At 37.6% G+C, this 24,645-nt stretch overlaps 2 protein-coding genes across 3 annotated transcripts in view; both read right to left on the bottom strand.

Annotated features, from left to right (window-relative positions):
* Window positions 1-3,696: 3,696 nt before the first annotated feature.
* Window positions 3,697-24,645, bottom strand: part of PSMA6 (proteasome 20S subunit alpha 6) — a 30,447-nt gene continuing 9,498 nt past the window's right edge. The window contains exons 1-7 of one of the 2 annotated variants that reach the window (XM_003987541.6): window positions 21,992-22,162; window positions 11,415-11,509; window positions 10,858-10,939; window positions 9,982-10,137; window positions 6,936-7,114; window positions 5,539-5,633; window positions 3,697-3,932 (exon numbers count right to left, since the gene is read on the bottom strand). In XM_003987541.6, the coding sequence (XP_003987590.1) occupies window positions 3,875-3,932; window positions 5,539-5,633; window positions 6,936-7,114; window positions 9,982-10,137; window positions 10,858-10,939; window positions 11,415-11,509; window positions 21,992-22,067 (741 nt within the window). In that variant the 5' untranslated portion in view covers window positions 22,068-22,162 and the 3' untranslated portion in view covers window positions 3,697-3,874. Of the gene's footprint in view, window positions 3,933-5,538; window positions 5,634-6,935; window positions 7,115-9,981; window positions 10,138-10,857; window positions 10,940-11,414; window positions 11,510-21,991; window positions 22,163-24,645 lie in introns of those variants that run through there. The other variant, XM_019832930.3, reaches the window with a different exon arrangement.
* Window positions 11,414-24,645, bottom strand: part of PRORP (protein only RNase P catalytic subunit) — a 159,859-nt gene continuing 146,627 nt past the window's right edge. Inside the window, exon 11 of the transcript XR_006599523.1 lies at window positions 11,414-11,509. The gene's annotated coding sequence lies outside the window, so the exon portion shown is untranslated. The remainder of the gene's footprint in view (window positions 11,510-24,645) is intronic.

Raw genomic sequence — 24,645 nt, 5'->3', positions numbered from 1 at the left:
GGATTTCCAACTGTCCTAATTGATTTACCTATCCTTTTACCAATACCAAACTATCTTGACTACCCTAAGTTTGTAGTAAGCCTTTAAGTCAGATAGTATCAGTCCTTTGACTTTGTTCTTCTTTGGTATCTTTGGCTATTCTGGGTCTTTTGCCTCTCCATAGAAACTTTAGAATCAGTTTGTTGATGTCCACAAAATTACTTGCTGGGATTTTGTTTGGGATTGTGTGGAACCTATGGATTAAGTTGGGAAGAATTGGCAACTTGACAATATTGACTCTTCCTATCAATATCGACTCTTCCTTTTCATTTATTTAAATCTTTCATCAGGGCCTCCTGGATGGCTCAGTCGGTTAAGCATCCGACTTCAGCTCAGGTCATGATCTCATGGTTTGTGGGTTCCAGCTCTGCGTTGGGCTCTGTGCTGACAGCTCCGAGTCTGGAGCCTGCTTCAGATTCTGTGTCTCCCTCTCTCTCTGCACCTCCATCGCTCATGCTCTGTCTCTCTCAAAAATAAATAAACATAAAAAAAAAAAAACCTTTAAATTTTTCATCAGTTTTAAAACTTTCCTCATATGGATATAGCACATATTTTATCAGATTTATATCTACGTATTTAATTTTTGGAGGGTGCTAATGTAAGTGGTAGTGTTGTGTTTTAATTTCAAATTCCAATTGTGCACTGCTGGTGTATAGGAAAGCAACTGACTTTTGTATATTAATCCATATCTGCAACCTTCCTATAAACACTTACTAGTTCCAACAGTTCCAAGAGTTTTTTTCTACATTGTTTGTATTATTGAAATCATAGACTTTGTAAACAATCATATGCTATTTTTTCTCTCAATTATGTCATGGCATTTTCCAATGTAATTAAAAAATTTTTTAAACACTTTTAATGGCAGCAAAATATTTTACTGAGCTATGATTAGTTAACATCCATCTTTAACTTCATGCATATTCCTTATTAGAAATGCAGAAGAGTATAAAAAAATGTGCTCATAGTTCTACCATAAATAACCAAATTAATTTCCACAGTTCATATTCTATTGTTTTCCTTCTACTGTTTTTTTTTCTGCCAATGGTTTGCCTTTCTTGGGCAATAGCCTTCTTTGAATATCTGATGAAAGCTATGGGTCTCTCCCAGGAAATTAAGATATGCACTAAATTTTGCAAAGTTCCAGAGTTCTAGAGGCCTCTATGGCCCATCCCAGAAATGACTGACAAGAGGCTGGGACGGGGCTACACTTATGGCTGCCCTGGGGGATGAGATGTTGGGACAGTTACATGTACCAAATGTACAACCCCTTCTGGTACCCCACCCCTACCTGCTGTTTGCCACCAAGGGCAAGGGCGTGGCAGGTGGCACCAGGGCGAGGGCTATCTTCCTGCTTCCTCCTACTCGTCCTCCTCTGCTGGGGTGGCCTCGTCATCTCTCATGAATTACAGGCACTTTGACAGCTATCAGCAGGCGCAGCTCACGGCCCTTCTGTTGTGGGTGAGCCCAGGTCTCTGAGGAAGTTATAGTCACAACAACAGCAGCAACAACAAAATAGAGACAGAATATATAGAGAATATTCCCTCTGTTGACCTGAATATATCCTATGACATATAATTATAGAGAAAATATGTGTTCTATTTTTGGAACAGTTATTCTTGGTATAGAATAATGGCATTTTTTAGAATTTTGAATCTAGCCACCCAACTGATGGTGGGGAGGGGAGAACTTGACCTAAGTGATTGTAGGTTTCATCTAATGCCCTGACAAAGAAGTCTTAGGGTCAGGCAGTTGTGTGTGGGTCTACTCCTGTCATCAATGCTTGTGTGATCTTGGACAAATTAATTTACTGAACTCAGTTTTTTCACTTGCGGTAGGGGACTATTGATAGTATGGATCTATGATCCTTTCTGCATTAACTCTTATATATCCCAGACTCTTAAAACACACACACACACACACACACACACACACACACACACACACACACACACAAACAGAACTAGAGTGACTTAATGTTCATACTTAAATTGATCATTTCCATTTCTTCTAGCTCATTTAAGCATAACTTAGCCAATCCAAGAAGCTTAATAATACTATTTTATACTTGGGGCATCTGGCTGCCACAGTCGGTATAGCATGTGACTCTTGCTTTCAAGGTTATGAGTTCGAGCCCCACATTGGGTGTGGAGATTACCTAAAAATAAAGTCTTAAAAAAACAACACTATTTTATACAGTAAAACCTTGGTTTGCAAGCATAATTCCTTCCAGAAACATGTTTGTAATCCAAAGCACTTGTATATCAAAGTGAATTTCAAAAACCATTGGCTCAGTTGTGATCATGTGACATTTGATGTCATGTACTCTTCTTATTGAAAGACATTGCTCATTTATCAACTTAAAATTTATTAGAATGTTTGCTCGTCTTGCAGAACACTCACAGAACAAGTTACTTACAATCCAAGGGTTTACTGTACTTAAATTTGTCTAGATTTTGCATAATGTAAAACTTATTTTTCTAACAAATGAGGCAATTTGCATTTTCTACCACTAAGAGGTATTTTCTTACAAAATAGCCAAGGTATTTGCTAGACTTTCACCCATGACTCCAGAAGGGTGGAGTCGGTCAAGACTCTAAGGGTATAGTTGTCTGTTCAGTGAAGTAGGCTGAGGGTCTACACAGACCCCACTTTGAAAATGGTAGTACCTTTACAGGGCCTAGTGGATATAGACGGGTAATCCCAGAGCAGCAGCCCCTGAACTGGAAGACCTTGCTTCCCCTTTAGGACTCATGACTCAGCTCTGAAGAGGATGTGGTCTGTGAAGTTTCCTGCTTTTAGTGGTCACAAGTTCACATGGTCTCCCCTTTTGTGGGACTGGTGGCTACAGATACAGGAGCAACTGCCTCCAGGCATTTGTATTAGGCCAGCAGCCACGTTCACCTGTTGTGTGTGGTGACAGCCTGTCTCACCCAGGGCAAATGAGGACATGAAACGTATCAACCTTAGAAATTGCGAGATTTTTGGATCATCTGTAACAATTAGCGATTCATGTCACCAGGGTATCACTATGGGAATTTAAAAAGACTTAATTCTGTTCAGTAATGATTTTTCTGAATATAATCTGCTCTTCTTCTCTTCTTTTTCCCTTAACACTGTTTATAGTGGCATCTCTACTATAGGCCAATTCCTTAAAGTCTGCTTTAAATAATTTTAAGGCAGCATAGAAAATACATATATTCTACAACTTTCCTGGCCTCATTGTTTCTCAAAGTAACTGCAATTTTTGCTCTTAAAAATAGTGCATCTTACGGAGTAGAGATTAAATGTGTATCTCAAAACCACTAATAACAATGCCAATCTTTTCACTCTGGTTAAAACCTCTGACAGAACTTGGGAGTCCAGTTCAGGAATATTCCATTTGAATGAATGAAGAAATGCAAAATAAAGGTCTTGCCTCACATGCCAGCATACAATCAGAGCAAGTTATACAACCACAGTTTTTAGTTTGCCATTTATTCATTAGGCCATAGAGCTATAGTTTAAACTTCTGCCTGTTAAGTTCCTAAAGCCAAAGAAACTTGGATCTCTGTCAACAAAAAGAATAAAGTTACAATGTAAGGATGGTGGGCACTAACAGTCTGCATGCACCAGAGGCTTACGACTTAAAACTTGAGGTGAAATTAAGACAAGATGCGATTATTTTCCAAAAGCACTATTTTTTTTTTTATTTATACAGAGTCCTAACCACTTCAGTGGCAGGAGGAGTGGGAGAGGTTCCTTTTTCAATCCAGGGGCCTCCATAATGTTGGTCTGTTGTTACCAAACACACAGGCAAGTGGCGTCATGGATTTGGTAAACTAACTACATACAATGTTTAGTCTCTCTCTGCTAGAGCAACAAGGTGAGCATCAATCTCTGCTTCTGTAAGAATCCTAGAAGGCAAGGAGAAAAAAACCCGTAACTATTTTACTTTTTGAAAACTTTTTCTTATCTAAAATTCCAAACACACGAAAGTAGAATAGATAGTAATGAATTCCTGTGTACCTAACACCCAACTTGGACAATTATCAATTTACAGATTTAAAAAATCTGTATACCTGTCATCCCTTTAGAATTCCCAAGTATTTCATCAACTTTATCTATACACAAAATGTTTACTTCTTTGACATCAGATCTAAAATTAGGTTTTCTGAAAGCAAACTCTTTTAGTTGTAGCTATGACAGAAAATATTTAAAGCAAACCTATACATAATGTATTCTATTTTAGCTCCAATGTCAAAATGCCCTTTAGAAAAAAGACGGACATCTGGGTGGCTCAGTTGGTTGAGTGTCTGACTCTTGGTTTTGGCTCAGGTCATGATGTCATGGTTTGTGAGACTGAGCCCATGTTGGGCTCTGTGCTGACAGTGTGGAGCCTGCTTGGGATTCTCTCTCTCTCTGCTCCTCCCCCACTTGCTCACTCTCTCTCAATACAAATAAATAAACATTAAAAAAAAAAAAAAGAGAAAAGAACTTGCAGGTCCTTTAAGCAGATTTATAAATTGCTCCTGCAGGAAAAATACTGCTAAAACCAAACACACAATTACTTCCCACAGAAAAAAAAAAAAAAAGTATAGATTTAAAAAATTTTTAATTCCATGAATTTTTCTTAAATCATTCATGTTTAAACCACTTACCTACAGGCAACAAAGAGAATAAATTGGAAGAAAAAATGCATAGTAACAAAAAACTCTGTAAGGTCCAGTTAAGCTTAGTTTACCACCTTTTTTCCCAACCCTAACCATTATCAAGTATCCCTGTAACTGTGACCTAAGAGTAAATACAAATTATAGTTAACATGCCTTCCAGCAGTTCCCTGCATCTGTGGATTTAACTGAAGTATTTTTCACAAGTGCATCCAGATTCATGGTAAGTAAACCACCTCACAAGGTTCTGGGGGGATTACGTGAGATGGTATATGTTAAGCACCCAGTACAGATTTGACTCATGGAAGCTATAAGGTTGATCTGTAGGAGTTAGTTACTTAGTAAGAACAGACGAGCATCCAGCATCTGCAATTCAATTAGCTATATTCAAAATTTGGGGTTTCCAAAGATCTCCAGACAGGGTCTGATATAGACCAGTATTTCATATTACTCTCAAAGCTCCACTTAAATAATCACTAAATAATCAAAGCTTCACCTGAAAAAAACTAAAAACTACTACTCTGGGAGATGAGGTTTCTATTGGCAATAAGGTAAAAAAAGGTAACACTTATGCTTACTTTACTCCTAACATAAAGAAGGTTATTTTATGTTGCCTCTGATATTTGATATAAAATCACTCAGAAATGAGAAGCAGTTATGTCTGCCTTAAAGAGATTTCTGATAAGTTTTAAAACAGATCTCTCAGGTAATGAGGGAAAAAACTGCAATTAAAAAAAAAATGCTTTTTCCCCCCAAGTTGTAGGACAAATGGACCCACACACTTCTACCCTTCTAGGCTGTAATTTATCTCTTGGCAAACTTCTTTAAGCACCTGTCCAACAATATAACTCACCTGAATTTAGGATTTTCAACTGTAACTACTCCAACTTCTATTTCTGAAGGTTTAAAATCAATTGATAGAACAGTAGATAGGCATGTAATTGCAGTCTGAAAAAAGTATCAACATTAAAATAGTATTTTTCAGAGATTCCAAGATTTTTCATTCCAAGCTTATTCAGATCATGAATTAACCACAAACTATTCATTTTTGTTCCATGTTTCAGTGATGCAGTTCTACAACCACGTGTTACCAACAGATTGCTTAATTCTAATATGTTGCCTGCCAATGAGAAGAAACTTGGCTTATACTAAGTCAAGTCATAAATGAAAGGGGTCTATCAAAAAACACAGGATGAATCACACACAACAGTCTGTTTGCTTGATGACCTCTACATGCTGGGCACTATGCTTAGCACTTGGGGTGAGATGGGGGAGAGGATAAACATGAATGATACAGCCTTCCTTCAAGGAAAATTTACAGTAATAACAATTTAAGAATGTTTTAAAGTGGCTCTGTATCTGATGTGATTAATCATTTATGTAATTATGAACTGCAAGTAAAAAAGACCTTTTATAAACATTTAAACAGGACACAGCACCTCCCAGATGAGAACTAGCTTTATATCTCCCGTTATTATAAATAATACTGCCAACCAAACATAAAAGTATTAGATAGTAATTCTTCTTTTGTCACTTACCAGAATCATGTTTTAAGTCTTTAGAATGGTTGTATCCCAGACCCTCCTTTCCAAAATTTACTAAAATTTTTGTTTTCAACTTCTTGGCAGTAAATAAGAGGTTTCCTTGGTCTAAGATTACTAAACATTTATGTAAAATTTTAGCTTGTTGTGTCCATTTAAAACATCCCAATCATAATGAATAATCAATCCCCTATCATTCCTGCATTAAGCTAGCTCTGCTTTTGCATCCCAGATAGAATTTCTCTGTCAAGTTATCGCATGAGCATATATTCTTTAACCAAGAAGATGTTTGTTTGCTGAGAATCTGGTATGTGGCTGTTTCTCCTTTAGGGCCATAAGAGTAACACTGCGGACTCAATTTTTTCACTTTTGCTCCCAGGAAGCTTAAGCCTAATTTGAGTCACAACCATGCAGGTCTCAGGCCCTGGTCTTGAATTCTCATTTTTAGTTACATCTTCCCATTTTATAAGTGTTTTATTGGAAGCAGTTTCAAATACATTATGGCATGAGATAAGGAATTAAGTGAATACAAGCAGTCCTCATTGTTCCCATGTCAGCTGAATGACACCAATTTTACTATTAAGCCAACAAACTTGGTTCTGTGATAAATCCAGAACAGCCTTTTTAGATGGTCAATTTATACAATGATCTTCCCTATTCTATTTAGCATTAAAAAAAAAAAAAGGTCAGATCCTTTTGACTAACTTACTTCCACTGTCTGTTCAAATGTCCAATCAAATTTCTTCTTGACTTTTTTTTCAAGGAAGCTGGTTGATTCAGTTTGTTTAACTCCTGCTGCAGTGGCTTTAAACCCACAGTAGTAACCTGCAGGATCACACTTGTACACCTGAGGGCCTTGTTCTTCATCTATACCAATTAAAATCATACCTAAAAAGAAAGACCCTCATGAAATATCTTATACTTTTGTACAACACAATTTCTTCTTTCTTTGTATTGTCATAAAGCTATTGTTAATCACTATTCTGTCCATCTATTTTAGGATATGTATTTTGCTTAAAGAACACTGATAAGATACAGGTTATCACCACAGATAAACTAGGTAACCAAGAACTTTCCATTTCACAAAAGGCTTATCAAAGATGTTTTTAAAATTTGAATTATTACAATTACAATTTACAACTTTCTAAATCCTTGCTATTACTCAAAGCATATTCCTCTGAACCCTTGAGATGTTACCAAATAAATCTGAATTGAATTGAATTGAAGTTGAATTCAGTTAAATTTTTCATCTTCCTTTTAGAGAAAATAATATATAGTAGTATGGTAAATGTTCTGCTGTAGACTGACCTACTTAAACTTAGTAGTTCTTTAATTTATTTGACCAAGGAAGACTTTTTCTCTTTTTTTTAAGAACTTAAGGTTCTAAAGAATTTAAGGTTCCAGGGAACCAAAATTGTGGAATACACCTTGGGAATGGTGGTGCAAAACGAAATACACCTTGAGGCTACTTCCTTATCTTCAGACTGCCCATCTTTGATACTGCTGGTATACATTCCTCTAGTAGTCAGGAGAAACCAAATTCTAAATTCTGTACACAGATCTTTATTATTACAAATCCATTATGTTATAATGACATACAGTTAAAATAAACACCACACCAAACTTCTTTCTACTCAGCAAAGCAGGTAATAAAGTATTTAAAGAATGACTTAAATCCTGTTTCTTGTGTTTCTTGTATTTCTAGATTTGAACCTCTTTTATGTACAGGCATGCCTCGTTTTATTGTGTGTTGCCTTGTTGAACTTCACAGATACTGCATTTCTTTATAAAGGTTTGTAGCAACCCTGTGTTAAGTCTATTTTTCCAATAGTGTTTGCTTGCTTCATGTCTGTCACATTTTGCTAATTCCTGGAATATTTCAAACATTTTCCATTATTCTTATTATACTTGTTACAGTCATCTATTATCAGTGATTAGGACTTGTTGAAAGTTTAGATGTTAGCATTTTAGCAATAAAGTATTTTTAAATTAAGGTATGTACATGGCTTTTTTAGATATAATGCTATTGCACATTTAATAGAGTACAGTGTAAACATAACTTTCATATGCACTGGGAAACCAAAAAATTCATTTGACTCACTATATTGTGATATTAGCTTTATTGCAGTGCTCTGTACTGAACCTGCAATATCTCTGAGGTATGCCTGTAGTTTCCTGTTTTAAGATTCAGTAGTAGTCAATCACTTTATTCACATTTAGAGATGTTTTACTGAGTCTACCAATGAGGAATTTTGAAACTTATTTAATTGATAAACACTATGACAGTGATCAGATATCTGTTTTATTCAAAGGTTATGTCACCCTCTAATTTTCTTTACATTTTATACTTGATATAAAGTATAGGCCAACACCAAAGAGATATCCACTTACTGCTTGAGGGAACAAACACTTTTTTACTCCAGTCTTGCAAGATGAGCTGGGTTTAATAGATGGTAAGGACATGAAGGGCAATCAAGGCAAAAGGAACAACATGCACAAAGGCATCAAGACATGAAAGGTCTTGTTATACCCAGGTGATGACAAAAGACCCACGCACTACCGGGACTTCAGGTGAGGAAGGAAAGCAGTACACGGAAGAAGGTGCTTGGGAATAAACTGCATGTCATATTAAGGGGCTTGGAATTTACACTGTAGCTGATGAGGAATCAGTTTTTCTAGGGAGTAACAATCAAAATTTAATTTTAAAATGATAACTCACATAGCAACATGGAAGACAGACTAGGAAAGAGTGAGAAAAGAGAGAAGAGACAAGTAAACTAAGTGGCAAAGGCCAGAGATGATGAAGAAGGAACAGAGGAGACAGGAAAGAACAGATATTCTGAGGTGAAGCTCGAAGACTAATCATATGACCAGGGAAGGTGGAGTAGGCGTAGCAAAGAGAAGTTGAGGATAAAAGTAGGAAAACAGCAATGATTTCAAGTCTGAAGCATCTGCAGGCTGTGGAGGAAGGGACTGGGCTAACACTCACGTAGTAGTGACTGGCTGAATACAGGTAGTAAACGAAAGTATGAAAGAGGGTGAGATCACTGACACAGAACCAAGAGGGAGAGAAGGACCACAGAGAAAGCCTGGTGAGCATAAACATTTAAAGGAAAAGCAGAAGATGAGCTAAGGAAAGTGAGGAAAAGGGGGAAAGAGCATCACTGAAGAAACTGAGGGAGCATTTTTAAATGAGAGGTCAAAAATAGGGTCATATGTTACAGAAAAATCATTACACTCACTGTTTTAATTCCCATAAACGACACAATGTCAAAAACAAACGTGTTCAATTTTTCAGGATAATGTATTACATTCGATCTAAAATCAGTAAACCTCATCTCTCTCCTAATAGAATTTTACTTATTTTTAAAAAACATAATATAGTCTACAAATATGAACCACAGGTATATGTGCTTGAGCCTAATTCTTTAGGGTGATCAAAAAAAGAGCTACATTGTTAAGATGCCTATTGAGACATCTGCATGGAAAGAGTAATCTGGAATTGCAGTACAACTCCCATTACAACAGCCCAATGTAACAGTGACTTGGATCTTTCAAATCAAACATCCTTAAAAGAACTATTTTAATAAAGTCTAATAGCACCTAAAGCTTAAGAGATAATACCTAAAATACTGTTGTGAAACCTACCCTTCATTGTTGATTTATTATAGAGAGTTCCACCCTTTATATAATTTTCTTTTATTCCTCTTTTTGAAAAAATGTAATTCATTTGTGAGCCTTGTTGGCATACTTACAACAACCAAGAGGCCTCATTTCAGCATTCTGTGTGTAGACCTGAGAAATATCAGCAATTCTTTTGCACAGCATGTCCACAGGAATCTCATAGCCATACTTGTACTTCCAATTAGCTGCCTCATAGCGTGCCCTCTGTACCTGGGATCTGCTGTCCGCTTAGAGCAGAAAAAACAAGTTTACTTCTTTAGAGGAAAGAGTGAACGTAAAATCGGACAATTTTCCATTTTCCATACATATATAAAATCTTCACTCTAACTTAAGGAAGGTAGAGTGGTCCACTATGGTTTCTTCTACCACCAACAAACGGTCGATGACTCAGCAACAAATACATGACAAAAAAGGAAAACATATTTAAAGATGGAGTTCTACACACAGCACTTCCTTTTATGCTGAGTCCTTTATCAGCCATCAAAATAGTTTCTACAAGTGTTTAATAATTCCCAAAAGAACAAGTTTTAAGGAGAATGTTTCTCTTATCTTTTTTGTAGGCTTGAATTTTCTCTTGATTTCAGAAAACAGAAACCCAAAGTAATTTTTATAATTCTCATCTACTTCTAACTGTGCCATTATTACCAGGTTTGAAATATATGGACTTAACTGCCCTTAAAGTATTAACTATATATGAAATAAATCATCTATGAGAGGGGCCTCAGCCCAGTTTCCCTGACAGTAGTATACAGATCTAATTCTATTATACTTGTGATTTCAAAAAAGCTCACAATACTCCGAATATACTGATACTAACCTTGGAAGATGGCAAATATACTCCTATATATCAGGCACATCAGGCACTAAAGGGAGCCTTTTAAAATTAATACAAAACTCAAAAATAATTGAAGAAAATAACAAATCTAAGTAGACATCAAATCAGTTACCTGTCATTCCTGTCATCACACAGCCAATGTTTTCAGTTATCTTGAATAAGTGAGTCACTGTGCTAGAATCCAATAATTTGTCCTAATGAACAAAAGAGATCAAGATAATTTTTGTAAAATCAGAGGTCCCAGTGCAGGGATAAAAAAAATACTATGGAGTTATGATACACTATGTAACAAATGTCTTCTGTTCATTATATTGTTAAACCCAATTTTTTAAAAAAGGCAGGGGATAGACTTTGTCTTCCTTTGTTAGATGATAGGTTTCCTGTGGGGGAGAACTATAGCACCAAAGCCTGTTGCAAGATTCCTGAAGAAAAAAGACCTAGAATTCCCACTGTGCTTGTAATCATTACCACAAAGTTCAATATGTTAATTCTGTCTACTCAGCTAAACAGTCCATAGCTGCTGAGTAAATACTTCTGGAGTGAAACGGGAAAGCACGAGGAAAGCAAGAATGTTAATGTATATAGGTTGCAATATAACTTTGTACAAACTCATGAAAAATCCTTACATTATATTCTGTAACAACAGGTTATCTGAGCAGTATTACTTACAGGTACTTTCTTCTGTGTGACAATTACTGCACAGTCTTTCCCTCTGACAGCTACTGATGTAAGGCCACCCTGGTTAATAGCCTTAAAAGCATATTCTGGAAAACAGAACAGCGTTTTTAAAAGGTGGAATAAATTATTATAGATTCATCAAATGGAATAAGCAAGCAATCACTGAAAAGAATGAGCCAGAGCTATACAAACTAACATGGAATGCTGTCCAAGACATGCAAAGTTAAAATAATAATGATAATAATAAATTCTAGTTAAACCAACTCCATTTCTTTTCATTTTACTTTACTAATCATTTTCATCAGACTAAGTACCAACTTTCCAAAAAAGATTTAATTAATTTATCATATCAAGTCTTTAAAAAAAATTTTTTTTAATGCTCATTTTTGAGAGAGAGACAGAGTGGGGAAGGGGCAGAAAGAGAGGGACACACAGAATCAGAAGCAGGCTCCAGGCTCTGAGCTGTAAGCACAGAGCCCAATGCGGGGCTTGAATTCACAAACTGTGAGATCATGACCTGAGCTGAAGTCAGACACTTAACCAACTGAGCTACCCAGGCACCCCTATCATATAGTCTTTATCAATTACATTTTATAGTTTGAAAAGTTTGTTTTGTGGTCATTATTTCTACCAAGTCTGGTTTTCCTGGGTCAAATTTAGTTGCTCTAAATTTTCTCAAGATCTACTACTACTGCTAATTTTGGCCAGTAACTAATTTGACCATATGCAATTTTAATTGCTGTTAAGATTATTCTGTATTGTCTTTTCCCCTACCAAGTTGAAATTTTCTGGATCATAGTTTTTCTGATTTTCATGATATCTAAAACAAGGATTCTTTAGTTTGTCTATAACAAACTTCAGCTTGTGCACTTCTAGCTGATATCAAACCGTTCCCCAGGTTAAAACAGATGGATCAAAGAGGGAGCATGAAAACAAACTACTTTAACACCATGCAGTTGACAACAACTGCTTTTGAAGAGTAGAATTACAAATGAGACTACCCCTTTCTATGTTTTGTATTTCTGTAATATCTAAATCTAATATAAACATACTTTGTAATTATAAAAGTAGCAACAGATGAACTATTGGAACCTCATCAAGATAAAAAGCTTCTGTACACAAGGAATCAATCAACAAAACTAAAAGGCAACGGACAGAATGGGAGAAGATATCTGCAAATGACATATCAGATAAAGGCTTACTATCCAAATACATGAAGAACTTACCAAACTCAACACCCAAAAAAACAAATAATCCAGTGAGAAAATGGGCAGAAGACATGAATAGACACCTTTCCAAAGACATCCACATGGCTAACAGACATGAAAAGATGCTCAACATCACTCATCATCAGGGAAATACAAATCCAAACCACACTGAGATACCACCTCACAGCTGTCAGAAAGTGGAGAAAGGGGAACCCTTTTGCAAGGTTGGTGGAAATGCAAACTGGTGCAGCCACTCCGGAAAACGGAATGCAAGTTCCTCAAAAAATTACCTACAGAACTACCCTACAACCCAGAATTGCACTACTAGGTATTTATCCAAAAGACACAGGTGTGATGTTTCAAATGGGCACATGCATCCCAATGTTTATAGAATTATTGATAATAGCAAAAGTACGGAAAGAGCCCAAATGTCCATCGACAGTTAAATGGATAAAGAAGATGTGGTACAGATACACAATGGAGTATTACTTGGTTATCAAAGAGAATGAAATCTTGCCATTTGCAGCAATGTGAATGGAACTAGAGTGTGTTATGCTAAACAAAATAAGTCAGGCAGAGAAAGACAAATATCCTATAATTTCACTCATATATAGAATTTAAGAAACACAGCAGATGAATATAGGGGAAGGGAAGGACAAATAAGGTAAAAACAGAGAGGAAGGCAAGCCATAAGAGACTCTTAAATACAGAGAACAAACTCGGGGTTGCTAGAGAGGAGGTGGATGGGGGGTGGGCTAAATAGGTGATGGGCTTTAAGAAGAGCACTTGTTGGGATGAGCCCTGGGTGTTATATCTAAATGATGAATCACTGGGTTCTATTCCTGAAATCGATACTACACTGTATGTTAACTTGAATTAAAAAAAAAAAATTAAAAGAAATTAAAATAAAGTATTAGTCATAAAAATAGCAACAGAAATATTTGCTCACTGTAGAAAATACGGGGATTATAGAATACAATGTAAAAAAAAAGTCACTCATAACTCTAATCATTATTGACATTTTAACATAATAGATGTTTTAAAAATTCTGTCAAGTATTACTCTGGGCATAGGGTCTGAATCCTAGTCTCCTATGTTCAGAAAGCCAACTGGTGATGAGGACCAGCCAAGAAAGATACTACCTGTGCCAAAGAACTTCCTTTAATAGGAGCTATAATAAAAAAACTCATCAAATATTTCTAAGTAGCTATAGATTGAAGACAGAAAAATAGAGTAAAAAAGACTCTAGCAAAACACCATAAAGAAAATCCTCAAATCTACCTTAGATTCAACTAGATTATAATAGTTTATTTTTACCATCACCACAAATAATTTCTAAAGCATAATGTTTCAAAATGCTTCTCAGTTCTATTTCTCATATGGCCAAAAAGCTTCTATCAGATCAAACCTCCACAGATAAAAAACCATAAACTCTGAATAACTACCTGAAGACACCAGAAAGTGACAAACAGTAGGCAGATTCTAGAAGGGGAGGACAATGCTTGGAAGAAAGGAATGGCATGAATGAGTTTCCCGTTTTCACAGCTTATAGACTGAGTGCAGGCCCTGGTCAGGGCTAAATACCCACAGAAAATTCAGTCTTTTTAGCCTGAAGAACTAGAAAACAGTTTGGGGGTAACTACAGCTACTGGAAAATGAGGGAAAGAAAGGAGAGAGCCAGAGAGGGAAAGACTCAACCCATATATTATGTTACCCAAATCTCTGGCTGATTCCATAACCACATATACACAAGACAGACTCCAGGCAGCTTAGCTAAGGATAAAAGAAAGGGAGATTTGAGCTGCCACCCAAATTAATTGCCTGCTAGAACAAATCAACATTCTTTGGAGGAATATAGCAGAATCCATGTCAACTGCATTAAATATTAATGGATAAAATACTCCAATTAAAGGCAGAAACTGTCAGAATGGATAAAAAAGCAAACCTCAAATATATGCTATCTACCACAGACACACTTCACTAAATGAATGGAAAAAAAGATTACCATATAAACAGTAAGCATCAGAAAGTTGAATGGACAATATTAATATCAGACAAAGTAGAGATTTCAAGACAACAAATGTATCAGAGATAAAGAGGGACACTTCAAAAAAATGTCACAGAATGTCAAAAAATGTCATAGAAAAATCAATTCATAAGAAAGAAGACAGAACAATCTAATGTATATGCACCTTATAAGAGTACTTTAAAATACATAAAAGTAAAATTGACAAAATTAAAAAGAGAAATGGCCAATCCCATCCAGTTTAAGATTTTACCACCACCACCACCAGGCAACTGAAATAGACATAAACACACAAAGTAGACATTCATGATATGGACCACACTATGGATCACCTTGACTGAGTTGTATCTAAAGAACACTACTGGCAACAACTGAAGAATATACATGCACATGGTGTAATACAAATGCACATGGTACTTTTACTGAGATAGAGCATATATTAGAGACCATAAAACAAGTCTCAATAAATTTTAAAGTATTGAAATCCCTATTTGAAAAATTTAAAACACCCTTCTAAATAATCCATGGATCAAAGACATAATCATAAGAGAAACTTAAAAATATTTTGAGCTGACTGGTAATAATGTATCAAAATTTGTAGGATGCAGCTAAAAGAAGGAATTGTATTGCTATGGAAAAATACCCTAAGGTGGCCTCCTCTCTATAATCCCTGCCTCCGGGTGTTCACACCTTTGTGTAATCCCCTCCTCCTGAATGTGAGCAGGACCTGTTACTTGCTTCAGACAAAATGTGGCAAAGGTGATGGGATGTCATTCTCCTAATTACATAAGACATCTTAAAAGCAAAAACGTATGTTACCTTCCATTGCATATTTCTCCTACCGTCATCTTTTTGTAACATTGTGTTTTTTTTTTGCCTTAAAGGTAAATGTCTGCCCCAAATGAATATGCAAATTTTAAAAATAAAAATGTTTAATTAATACAGTTTAATGCTTCTAAGAACAGCCAAACTAATTCCAATTACTTCATAAGTTGAAATGTACACTGATAGCTTTGAATGCAAAAATATTATCAGAGGTAACAATTATGGCATTTACAGATGTCATTAAGTGAGCTTATAAAATGATTTACCTGTGACATGAGGCTAATTTCAGTCCTTAACTATACTTGTATGTGTCTCATTTATCAATAAAATTATATAGTTTATATATAAACATATATATTTATCTAAATATAAACATTATATAAAGACTCTGTCTTGCTAGCAGACTAGAGATTCCTCTTGCTGGCTTGCTAAATGGTTGTATGACAAAGAACCATGGGTGTCTTCCAGTGAACAGTCAGCTAGTAGCTGGGACCCTCAGTCTTATACTGAAAGGAAATGAATTCTGCCAACATCCTCAGTGAGCTTGAAAGCAGAGTCTTCTCTAATTGAACCTCCAGATTAAAACACAACCCAGACAACATGATTGCAGCCTTGTGATATTCTCAGCAAACTACTCCTGACCCACAGTAACAGTGACTTAATAAATGTATTAGTTTTAGCGGCTAAGTTTGTAGTAATGTTTATGCAGCATAGAAAACTAGTATGCTAGCCTTGTTTATATTAGACAAGGTCTAAAATCAATTATTTAAGTCACTACTTTAAGAAAATAGGAGGGTGTCTGGGTGGCTCAGTTAGTTGAGCGCCCAACTTTAGCTTGGGTCATGACCTCACTGTTCATGAGTTCAAGCCCCACATTGGGCTCTGTGCTGACAGCTCAGAGCCTGGAGCCTGCTTCAGATTCTGTCTCTTCCTCTCTCTACACCTCCCTTGTTCACACACTCTATCAAAAATAAATAAACCTTAAAAAAATTTTTTTTTAAATAAAAAGAAAGAAACTTAGAAGGGGCACCTGGGTGGCTCACTTGGTTAAATTTCCGACTTTGACTCAGGTCACGAGTTCACAGTTTGTGAGTTCAAGCAAGCATGGGGCTCTCTGCAATCAGCTCAGAGCCTGCTTTGGATCCTCTTTCCCCCCCTCTTTCTGCCCATTCCCCTGCTCATGTGCTCTCTCTCCCTCTCTCAAAATAAACATCAAAAAAAAAATAAGAAACTAAGGAAAGGTAAAATAAACCTGGTTCCCCCCAAATTTCCTTATCTAATTCCCATCTGTATCAATTCACCTTCTCTGAGGAACCTTTCCTGGCTCTCCCTGGCTATGTCACTTTCTTTCCTTTTTTTTTTTTTTTTTTTTTTTAAGATTTTTATTTATTTATTTTTTTGGAGTAATTTCTACACCAAACATAGAGCTTAAAGTCATAACTCTGAGATCAAGAGCCACACGCTCAACTAACTGAGCCAGCCAGGTGGCCCATGTGTCACTTTCTATAGTAACCTTCTTTGTACTGTTATTTTAGTACTCACCATGTTGCACTGTAATTTCCAATAAAACTTTATATAAATGAATCCCTACTGTAATATTACCAGTGTAAAATATATATTTTATAGTAATTTCCAGAAAAATGGAAACTGCTGGAGTAAAGAATCTTGAGACAACATAATAAGTAAAAAGTATCTTCTAAAGAAACACTGGTAGGGTAAAAATATAGTTTACAGCAGAGGGGAGCATGAAGGCTAATTAAGAAAAAAACAGAACAGCATAAGGGGAACATTTAAAGGTGTATTTGTTTTTTAAAGCCAGAATTCAAATATTGGAAATAGTAATTAAACACTTTATTTCCATCACTAAAGATTGGGGCTTTTAGGGTAAAATTTCAGAAAAACTTACAAACTAGCAAGCACTATTACATTAATCTCCATAATCTGTTTTTGAATGCCCAAAATTATGCAGGATAATAACTGATAGTCCATTTCCCATTTTTTAAATGGAACAAATTATAATGAATTACACTCAATCTCAAGTCTTCATTTCCTTAAATACATAGTAAAATACATATTTGTAAAGTATTAGGTTGACCCACGAAAATCACTTTAATAGGTAAAAAAAATAGTAAAATATCAGCAGTTTCACATGGTTCAACCTAACAATAAACCATTAGGTTAGAACGCAAATTGCTTCCTTGACCACAAACAAAATGGTAAATCAACAGTTGTTTTGTATAGTTATCTATTTCAGTCATCTCTTATTCACTTTCTTTCCTTATACTTTTTCCCAGCACTTTCCCAACTTTTCTGGGAGTCATTTGTATAGTACTAGGAAAAAAACAGGGGAAAAATATAAAAGATACTGTGATAAAACGTTCAGGACAATCACGATACCAGACAATGGCTCATACTACGACCTGCAACAGCAGAGATGCATATCCCCTTTATGAACACTCATCGGCTTTGCAAGGCATCTATAGATGATTCTGAGGTTCTGCCAATTACAGGACTATACTCAAGATTTTCCCCACCCATAATTTTGTTTAAAATGCTGTACTGAGTTTTGAGAGATAGATATGGGTTTTTTTCCCCCATATAAACATGGGCTGGAAAAATAAAAAAATGAAATGAGAGATCTATACATTCTATGAAGTTTGGTTATGGAAAAAAAAAACAAACAAACACCAAAAAGGGTTGTTCTACTGGGGCAAGGCAGGTATTCTGCAAAATATGTCTATTTAATTTCAATGCTGCATGCTAGAAACTTTTTGTAAGATTTTTGGAAGCTGTTTATTCTTCTGTCTTTCCCTAACCTTGGAACATAAATGAGAAGTGCATCTCATTCCTTAGCACCACCTATTACCCTCTTTAAAAAAACTGTGATCTTTGGGGTGCCTGGATGGCTCAGTCGGTTGGAAGTCCGACTCTTGATTTTGGCTCGTCATGATCTCAGGTCCTGGGATTGAACCCTGCATCCAGCTCTGCGCTGGGTGTGGAGCCTCCTTGGGATCCTCTCCCTCCCCACCCCCTCTCTCTCTGCCTCTTTGCCCCCCTCCTCCACTCACTCATGGGCGGTCTCCCAAATGAAAAGACAAAACAACTGTGATCTTTAAGCAGGTGGGGTCATTAGAAATCTTGGCACTGGCATGGGGATGTAGAGGGTGTATATGAGGTTTGAAAACATAGTAGTGTTTGATCTCGTTACTTTCTGGTGTAGTTATGATATGTATGTATTTATGTATACAGACATTTAATTTCAAATCGATTCAAGGAGGGCATGAGAAGTCTAGGTTCAGAAACACCATTTTTTTTTAATGTTTATTTATTTTTGAGAGAGAGAGAGAGAGAGAGAGGGAGAGAGAGAGAGAGAGGTGCATGAGCAGGGGAGGGACAAAGAGAGAAGGGGACAGAGTATCCAAGATGGCCTCCAGGCTGACAGCAGTGAGCCTAATGTGGGGCCTGAACTCATGAACTGTGAGATCATGACTGAGCCGAAGTCAGATGCTCAACTGACTGACCAGGTGCCCCAGAAATACTACTTTAACACGAGTTTTTTTTTTTTTAATAGCAAAAAATGTAAACAGTAAATACTTCCCAGTCCATTTATTTATAAAACTCTTGATTCCATTTTTATCACCCACTCATTTCTTCCTGACAGCATCCCTCACTGAAACATTTATGGAGCACTTACTTTGTGAAAGACACTGTTCTAATAAGTACATTGTATGTATTAAGTCATTAAATCCTTACAGCCCTATAAGGGACATGAAATTATTATTTCTATTTTACAAATCAAAGAAAATTCTCATAGTTGGTGTGGAGCAAGAACTTGAACTCAGGAATCCTGGCTTTGATACTATGCCAGACTGGTATTTCTAGATTAGAAAAGTGTCCTATCCAGTCTGATTCTACCAGTCTATTTCTTTCCTGCTCCTTATCAGTATACTCCCTTCTTAGAAGCAACTGGGCAGTGCTCATATCCCCCTGGCAGGCACATTCAAATGACACTCCTCTCCTCCCTTGCCAGACCTATCCAGCAAAGGATCAGCAAAATCAGGAGAGAAAAGCCCGAAAATAGTGAGGTTTATTTTGTCCCACCTGGGCCTTAGTTTCTTGACTGATAACTTAGGGATTTCTGAAATTAGACTTCAAAGCTGGTGCTCTGTGTATGGTTCTACAATTTTTACATACACACACCCTGAATACATTCATTATAAGAAAATTTTCAGTAGTTACTAAAGAGTACAAACAACAATGAGAAATCTTCCTCTTACTCCCTTGGAGCAAACACTGTCAACAGTTTGTAATTATGGGTAACATTTTAACTTTAAATTTGTATCTCTATTTTTTAAATTATTGCCTTTAGACTACATTTATGTTTTGAGTCCTACTATGGAAGAGGAGGAGCATACACTCACCTCTCCATTAATCTTTCCTTCCCCAGTCACCTCCCCATTTTTGCTTTATTTTTTTCCGCTATCAAAGTTAACAATTTGCACTCATAATTCTTATATACTTTGTCTCTGGTGGATTCTAAAGTTTATAAACTCATCAACAGCATTCACAATATTATAACGTACAAATATTTCACTAGACAACCAAGTATGGATAGACCATAAAAAAGTAAATACTCCATGCTTACAGAGCTACTAAGTAACAGACCAAAAAAATGAGCCAAAGAATCAAATAAGCACCTAAAAACATTTACTGAGCATTTAATACTGTGCTAAGCACTCTACATGTATCATCATATTTAATCCTCAAAACAAGCACACAGGAAGGAATTGTTAACCCAACTCTGCAAACGGAAACTAAGGCTAATGTTAATGTCATAGATCACTTGCCCAGGTTGGCTAGTATGCATTATGCAAGGGTCTGAATCCAGGTAAGGCTCCAGGGCCTGACCTCTTCGCTATACTGCTTGCTCACACTAACTGTTCTTTCACTTTCCCTTTCCTAGCAATATCTAATTAGTGCCCTGAATAGCAGAATGTGTTATTCAACAAGGCAGTGCTTAAAGTCACCCTGTCTAGAGATTAAGCTTTTGGACTACATGTTTCATTCCAAATCTTTTTAAATTACTTAACTGACACTATATCCAGCCTTTCCACTCACCTAATCTGGAAGTATTAAAGACTACTTTTTGGCTGGATTTCACAATATGGTATATAGCAAAGCAAAGAGTAGGTCTGACTTTTCCTGTTCACATATTAAAAATCATAAAATAGAACATTCAAAGCAGTAGTCCAATATAGAAAAATTCTCTAAAACTCGGGAAATAAACTAAAAATGAAACTTCCTTGAGGAGTTACCTTTCTTCTGTCTTTGGTCATATTTTTCGATTGAGGATGAGTGAAAAGGGTTACTGAATTACCCTTGTTTCTTGCTACCTTGTAAACAGTATATAGCCATACACTGTGTAAATTTCATTCCAAGTTATCTTGAACTAGTTCTAAAATTTACAGGTGAAGAGAACCTCATTTATAGGTCAACTCTCTTATGATTTCCAACCAGAGATGGTATTACTGTCCTCCCCAAAGCACTGTGGCGGTAAACTCACTCAAAAATCAAAGGATCATGGGGTCAGATGTAAATCAGATTCTCCAGATATTAATTAAATTCCCTATGGCAGGAGATTAAGAATCCCTGACACCATTTCAATCCAACAAAATATATTGTTACACTGAATGAATGGTAAATAGTTTAGGGTTTATTTCCACTAAGGCTGTCTTTCAGGAAACAGCTAGTTCACCACTTCTCATCCACAATTCAAAACAAGTTTTTAAACTATTTAGAAACATTCAGATGTGGGTTAAAAGGGGATGCTGATTTCAAGAACAGCTCCAGAATTGACAGCCACTCACTCGATCTGCCAGTTTTTCAAAGATGTCCTGATCTGTAGATCCTTGTAATCTGGCACTTTTTACTTTTCTTTTTATACGTTTGTTTACGTTATATGTTACTCCCTTTAAGCTGTGAGCTTCAGTATAGGAGAGGGTGTGACATCTTTGCATCCCCTAGGACCGCCACAGTGTCCTCCACATAAAAGGGTCTGAATGCCAGTGTGGAATTAACTACTACAAGGAAGTACATGTTGCAAACAAAGGAAAACGGAGAGGAGTGTTTTAATGGCAAACTTAAGGTGCCAATTATTCTTTAGAGAAGTCCAGATGTTGGGCCCATCCAGGCCAAAACGTAACAAGTGAAGAGGCGTCAAGAAACCAGAGTCCAGAATTGCAGTCCTACCTTCCTTAACTCTTTATTGTGTCCAGGAGGTGCGGCCTCTCGCCCTTAAGAGCCCGAGGCCTTCAGCCTTCGGGCCCCCCGATCCCTGCCTCCAGACAGGCGTGGGAACACCTTGGGAATGGACCCTGACTCGGCCTTTCTCCCGTCCCAGCTCGGGCCATGCTTCAGTCGCGGACTAAACTCCGGCCGCGTCTGCCTGTTCCAGGCCGTACCATGACAGAGCAATTCGAGTGGACCACAGGCGGACTCGGTTCACTCACCTACTTGGTAGAGCCGACCCTCGGGTGAAAAAATGGTAATGTGGCGATCAAACCCAGCGCTGGAACCACGGGACATGTTGGCGCACCCACTATTTCAAGCACTGTCTCTGAGCCCCGTAGCTCCCGTACCAGGCGTACAACCCCCCCGGAAGTTGCAGCAACTGCTTCCGGGGCACCGGCCGGCTTCATCCGCTCTTACGCGCGGAACTCGTGACTCCAGCTCCAATTCAGGCGCGGAGAGCGTTCCGAGGCCACACCCCTTCTTGGGGGGTGGGGAGAGCAGGGACGGTGCGGCGTGGGGGGCGCTTTTGGTGAGCGCTTGCGTCAGCTACGCGTCTGAGTTCTGTGCAGATACCAGGTGAAACTGGCGTTGTGGCGGTTTAGAGTTTTCATCTGGAAAGTGAATGGACTGCAGCAAGGACGAAAAAGCTTTCTGGGGGCCCCGAGTAATAATCTGCCTACCGGTGGGACCTAAATGGATGGATGATGTGTTTAAGTCTCTCGTTAGTTTGGGGACGTATGTATCCAGCTTGTGTCTAGATTTCTTGCGTTCTTTCTAATCTACTTTTTACCCATCCACTTTTCTTCCTACTACAGGAGAAAATGCGTTGCAGGTATTGCGGCAGTAACCGTTAATTTTAGGTACAGAAGGGAGCGGGTTCTAGTAGCTACTGGAAAAAACAGAACTGTCTTCTGGCCAGGCAAGGCCAGCAATCCCGACAGTTTTGTCTTAGAAGTAGAACTGAGGAAATATAGGTGAGGAATATGAGGAATCATGAAGTTAAGTTGCTTTAATTGATAAGAACGGAAAGGACATGGAGTATAGCCCTGTTCATTTGTTGAATGAACTAATGAGAGTAGCGGACTGGGTGGCTCCGGAGAGGAAAAGTGGCTTTTCAAATTGTAAAACGGTGCCTATTTTGATTTATCCCCAAGGCACACTCCTATTTAACCAATATTGAATGCAAAACATGACGTTAGGCTGGTGTCCCTAACCTCCCCCGTTTGTGCATCTGGGAGGCCGGTTTTGCCAAGGTTTCTGGCACTTGAGTGCCTGCTGTAAGTTAATACTAAAGCAAGGATTCTTACCTCTTTAACATATTTTCTCCTAAGCTCACTTTGCATTTAAAGGAAAAAAATGTGTAAGACCCTCTTAAGTAGTTCTTAAGGAAACCCCAAATGTCAACAATGTTTTTAAAAATTAAACCTCCAGGGGCGCCTGGGTGGCGCAGTCGGTTAAGCGTCCGACTTCAACCAGGTGACGATCTCGCGGTCCGTGAGTTCGAGCCCCGCGTGGGGCTCTGGGCTGATGGCTCAGAGCCTGGAGCCTGTTTCCGATTCTGTGTCTCCCTCTCTCTCTGCCCCTCCCCCGTTCATGCTCTGTCTCTCTCTGTCCCAAAAATAAATAAACGTTGAAAACAAAAAATTAAACCTCCATTTTTATCAAGCTGAAAAAGTCCAAAAGTGAGACATGATTAAGATAATACTAAATGCATACAACATCTTTGGCACACGGGGTACTTTCCAGCTCTAATTTCCAAGTGTACCGATAAAAGTTGTCCCTTACTTCTGCCACAGGTCCCTACCCTACCCTCAGGACCAACTCCTGACCTTTTGGGTGCTTTTTTCCTCACACTCTGAGCAACGCTAGTGTATTATAATTTACCAGACTTTACCTGAATAGTCATAAAGAGTTCTCTGTAAGGCTGCTAAGGAGGGTGAACTCTTTTAGTTGCACAGCCTCAACAGCCCCCCACCCCCACCCCATGCTAATGTCTCCCAAACCTATGTCTCCAGCTGGACCCTTCTCCAGAACGCATTCTTATCTAATTGCCTGTGGGATGTTTTTCACTTTGAGACAAAAGGTACCTCAAAACCCAGTGTATTTAAAACAGAGCTCATCATGTCATTTCTTCCCCCACCAAGCCAGTTCCCGCCCCTTGTACCACACTTTACAAGTACTCAGAACCCAAACCTTGCAGCAGTCTTCGATTCCTCAAAACTTCTTACTCTGTCCCTATAGTATCCTCATCCTTCATTTTCTTTTTTTTTTTTGTTCTGTAATTCATAATTTTGTTCACTGTTTATTGTCCCATCCCCCACCCCACCCCCACTGGCCCCACCCCCCCACTTGCTCCATGAGGGCAAGAATCTTTGTTCACTCCTGTAGCTCAGGCAACTTGAACAATGCCTAGCATATATCAAGTGCTCAATAAATACTAGTTGAATGAATGAATCCCTTACAGCATCGGGGTTAGGAGTACATCCTTTTCTATTTAAATATGGATTTAAATGCCATTTGTGGCATTTACTAGATATGTGACCTTATGCAAACTCTCTAAGTCTGGATTCCCTTATCTATTAATTTTGGATAAGATCCACTTTATTGGAGGCTGTTGTGAGGATTAAATGAGAAGGCAAGTGAAGACCTAAACAAAGTACCTAGCATGTAACCTGGCACATTAAACAGTTTATGTTATTGTTGCTTTCCTGTCTAGTCAGTTACCAAATCCTGTTGATTATTCCTATGGGATAGGATATGTCTGCTTGTCATTCCCACTGCCATGCAGTGATGGGATATTTAAAATCACAGACACTGGAAGCCATTAGAATGTCACATGTTCAAAGAAATCCTCATCCCTTCTTGAGGTTAC

Source organism: Felis catus, chromosome B3, assembly GCF_018350175.1.
Source record: "Felis catus isolate Fca126 chromosome B3, F.catus_Fca126_mat1.0, whole genome shotgun sequence".
Taxonomy (NCBI): domain Eukaryota; kingdom Metazoa; phylum Chordata; class Mammalia; order Carnivora; family Felidae; genus Felis; species Felis catus.
Note: the sequence above shows the minus strand (reverse complement) of the source record. Positions and strands in the feature narration are given on the sequence as shown.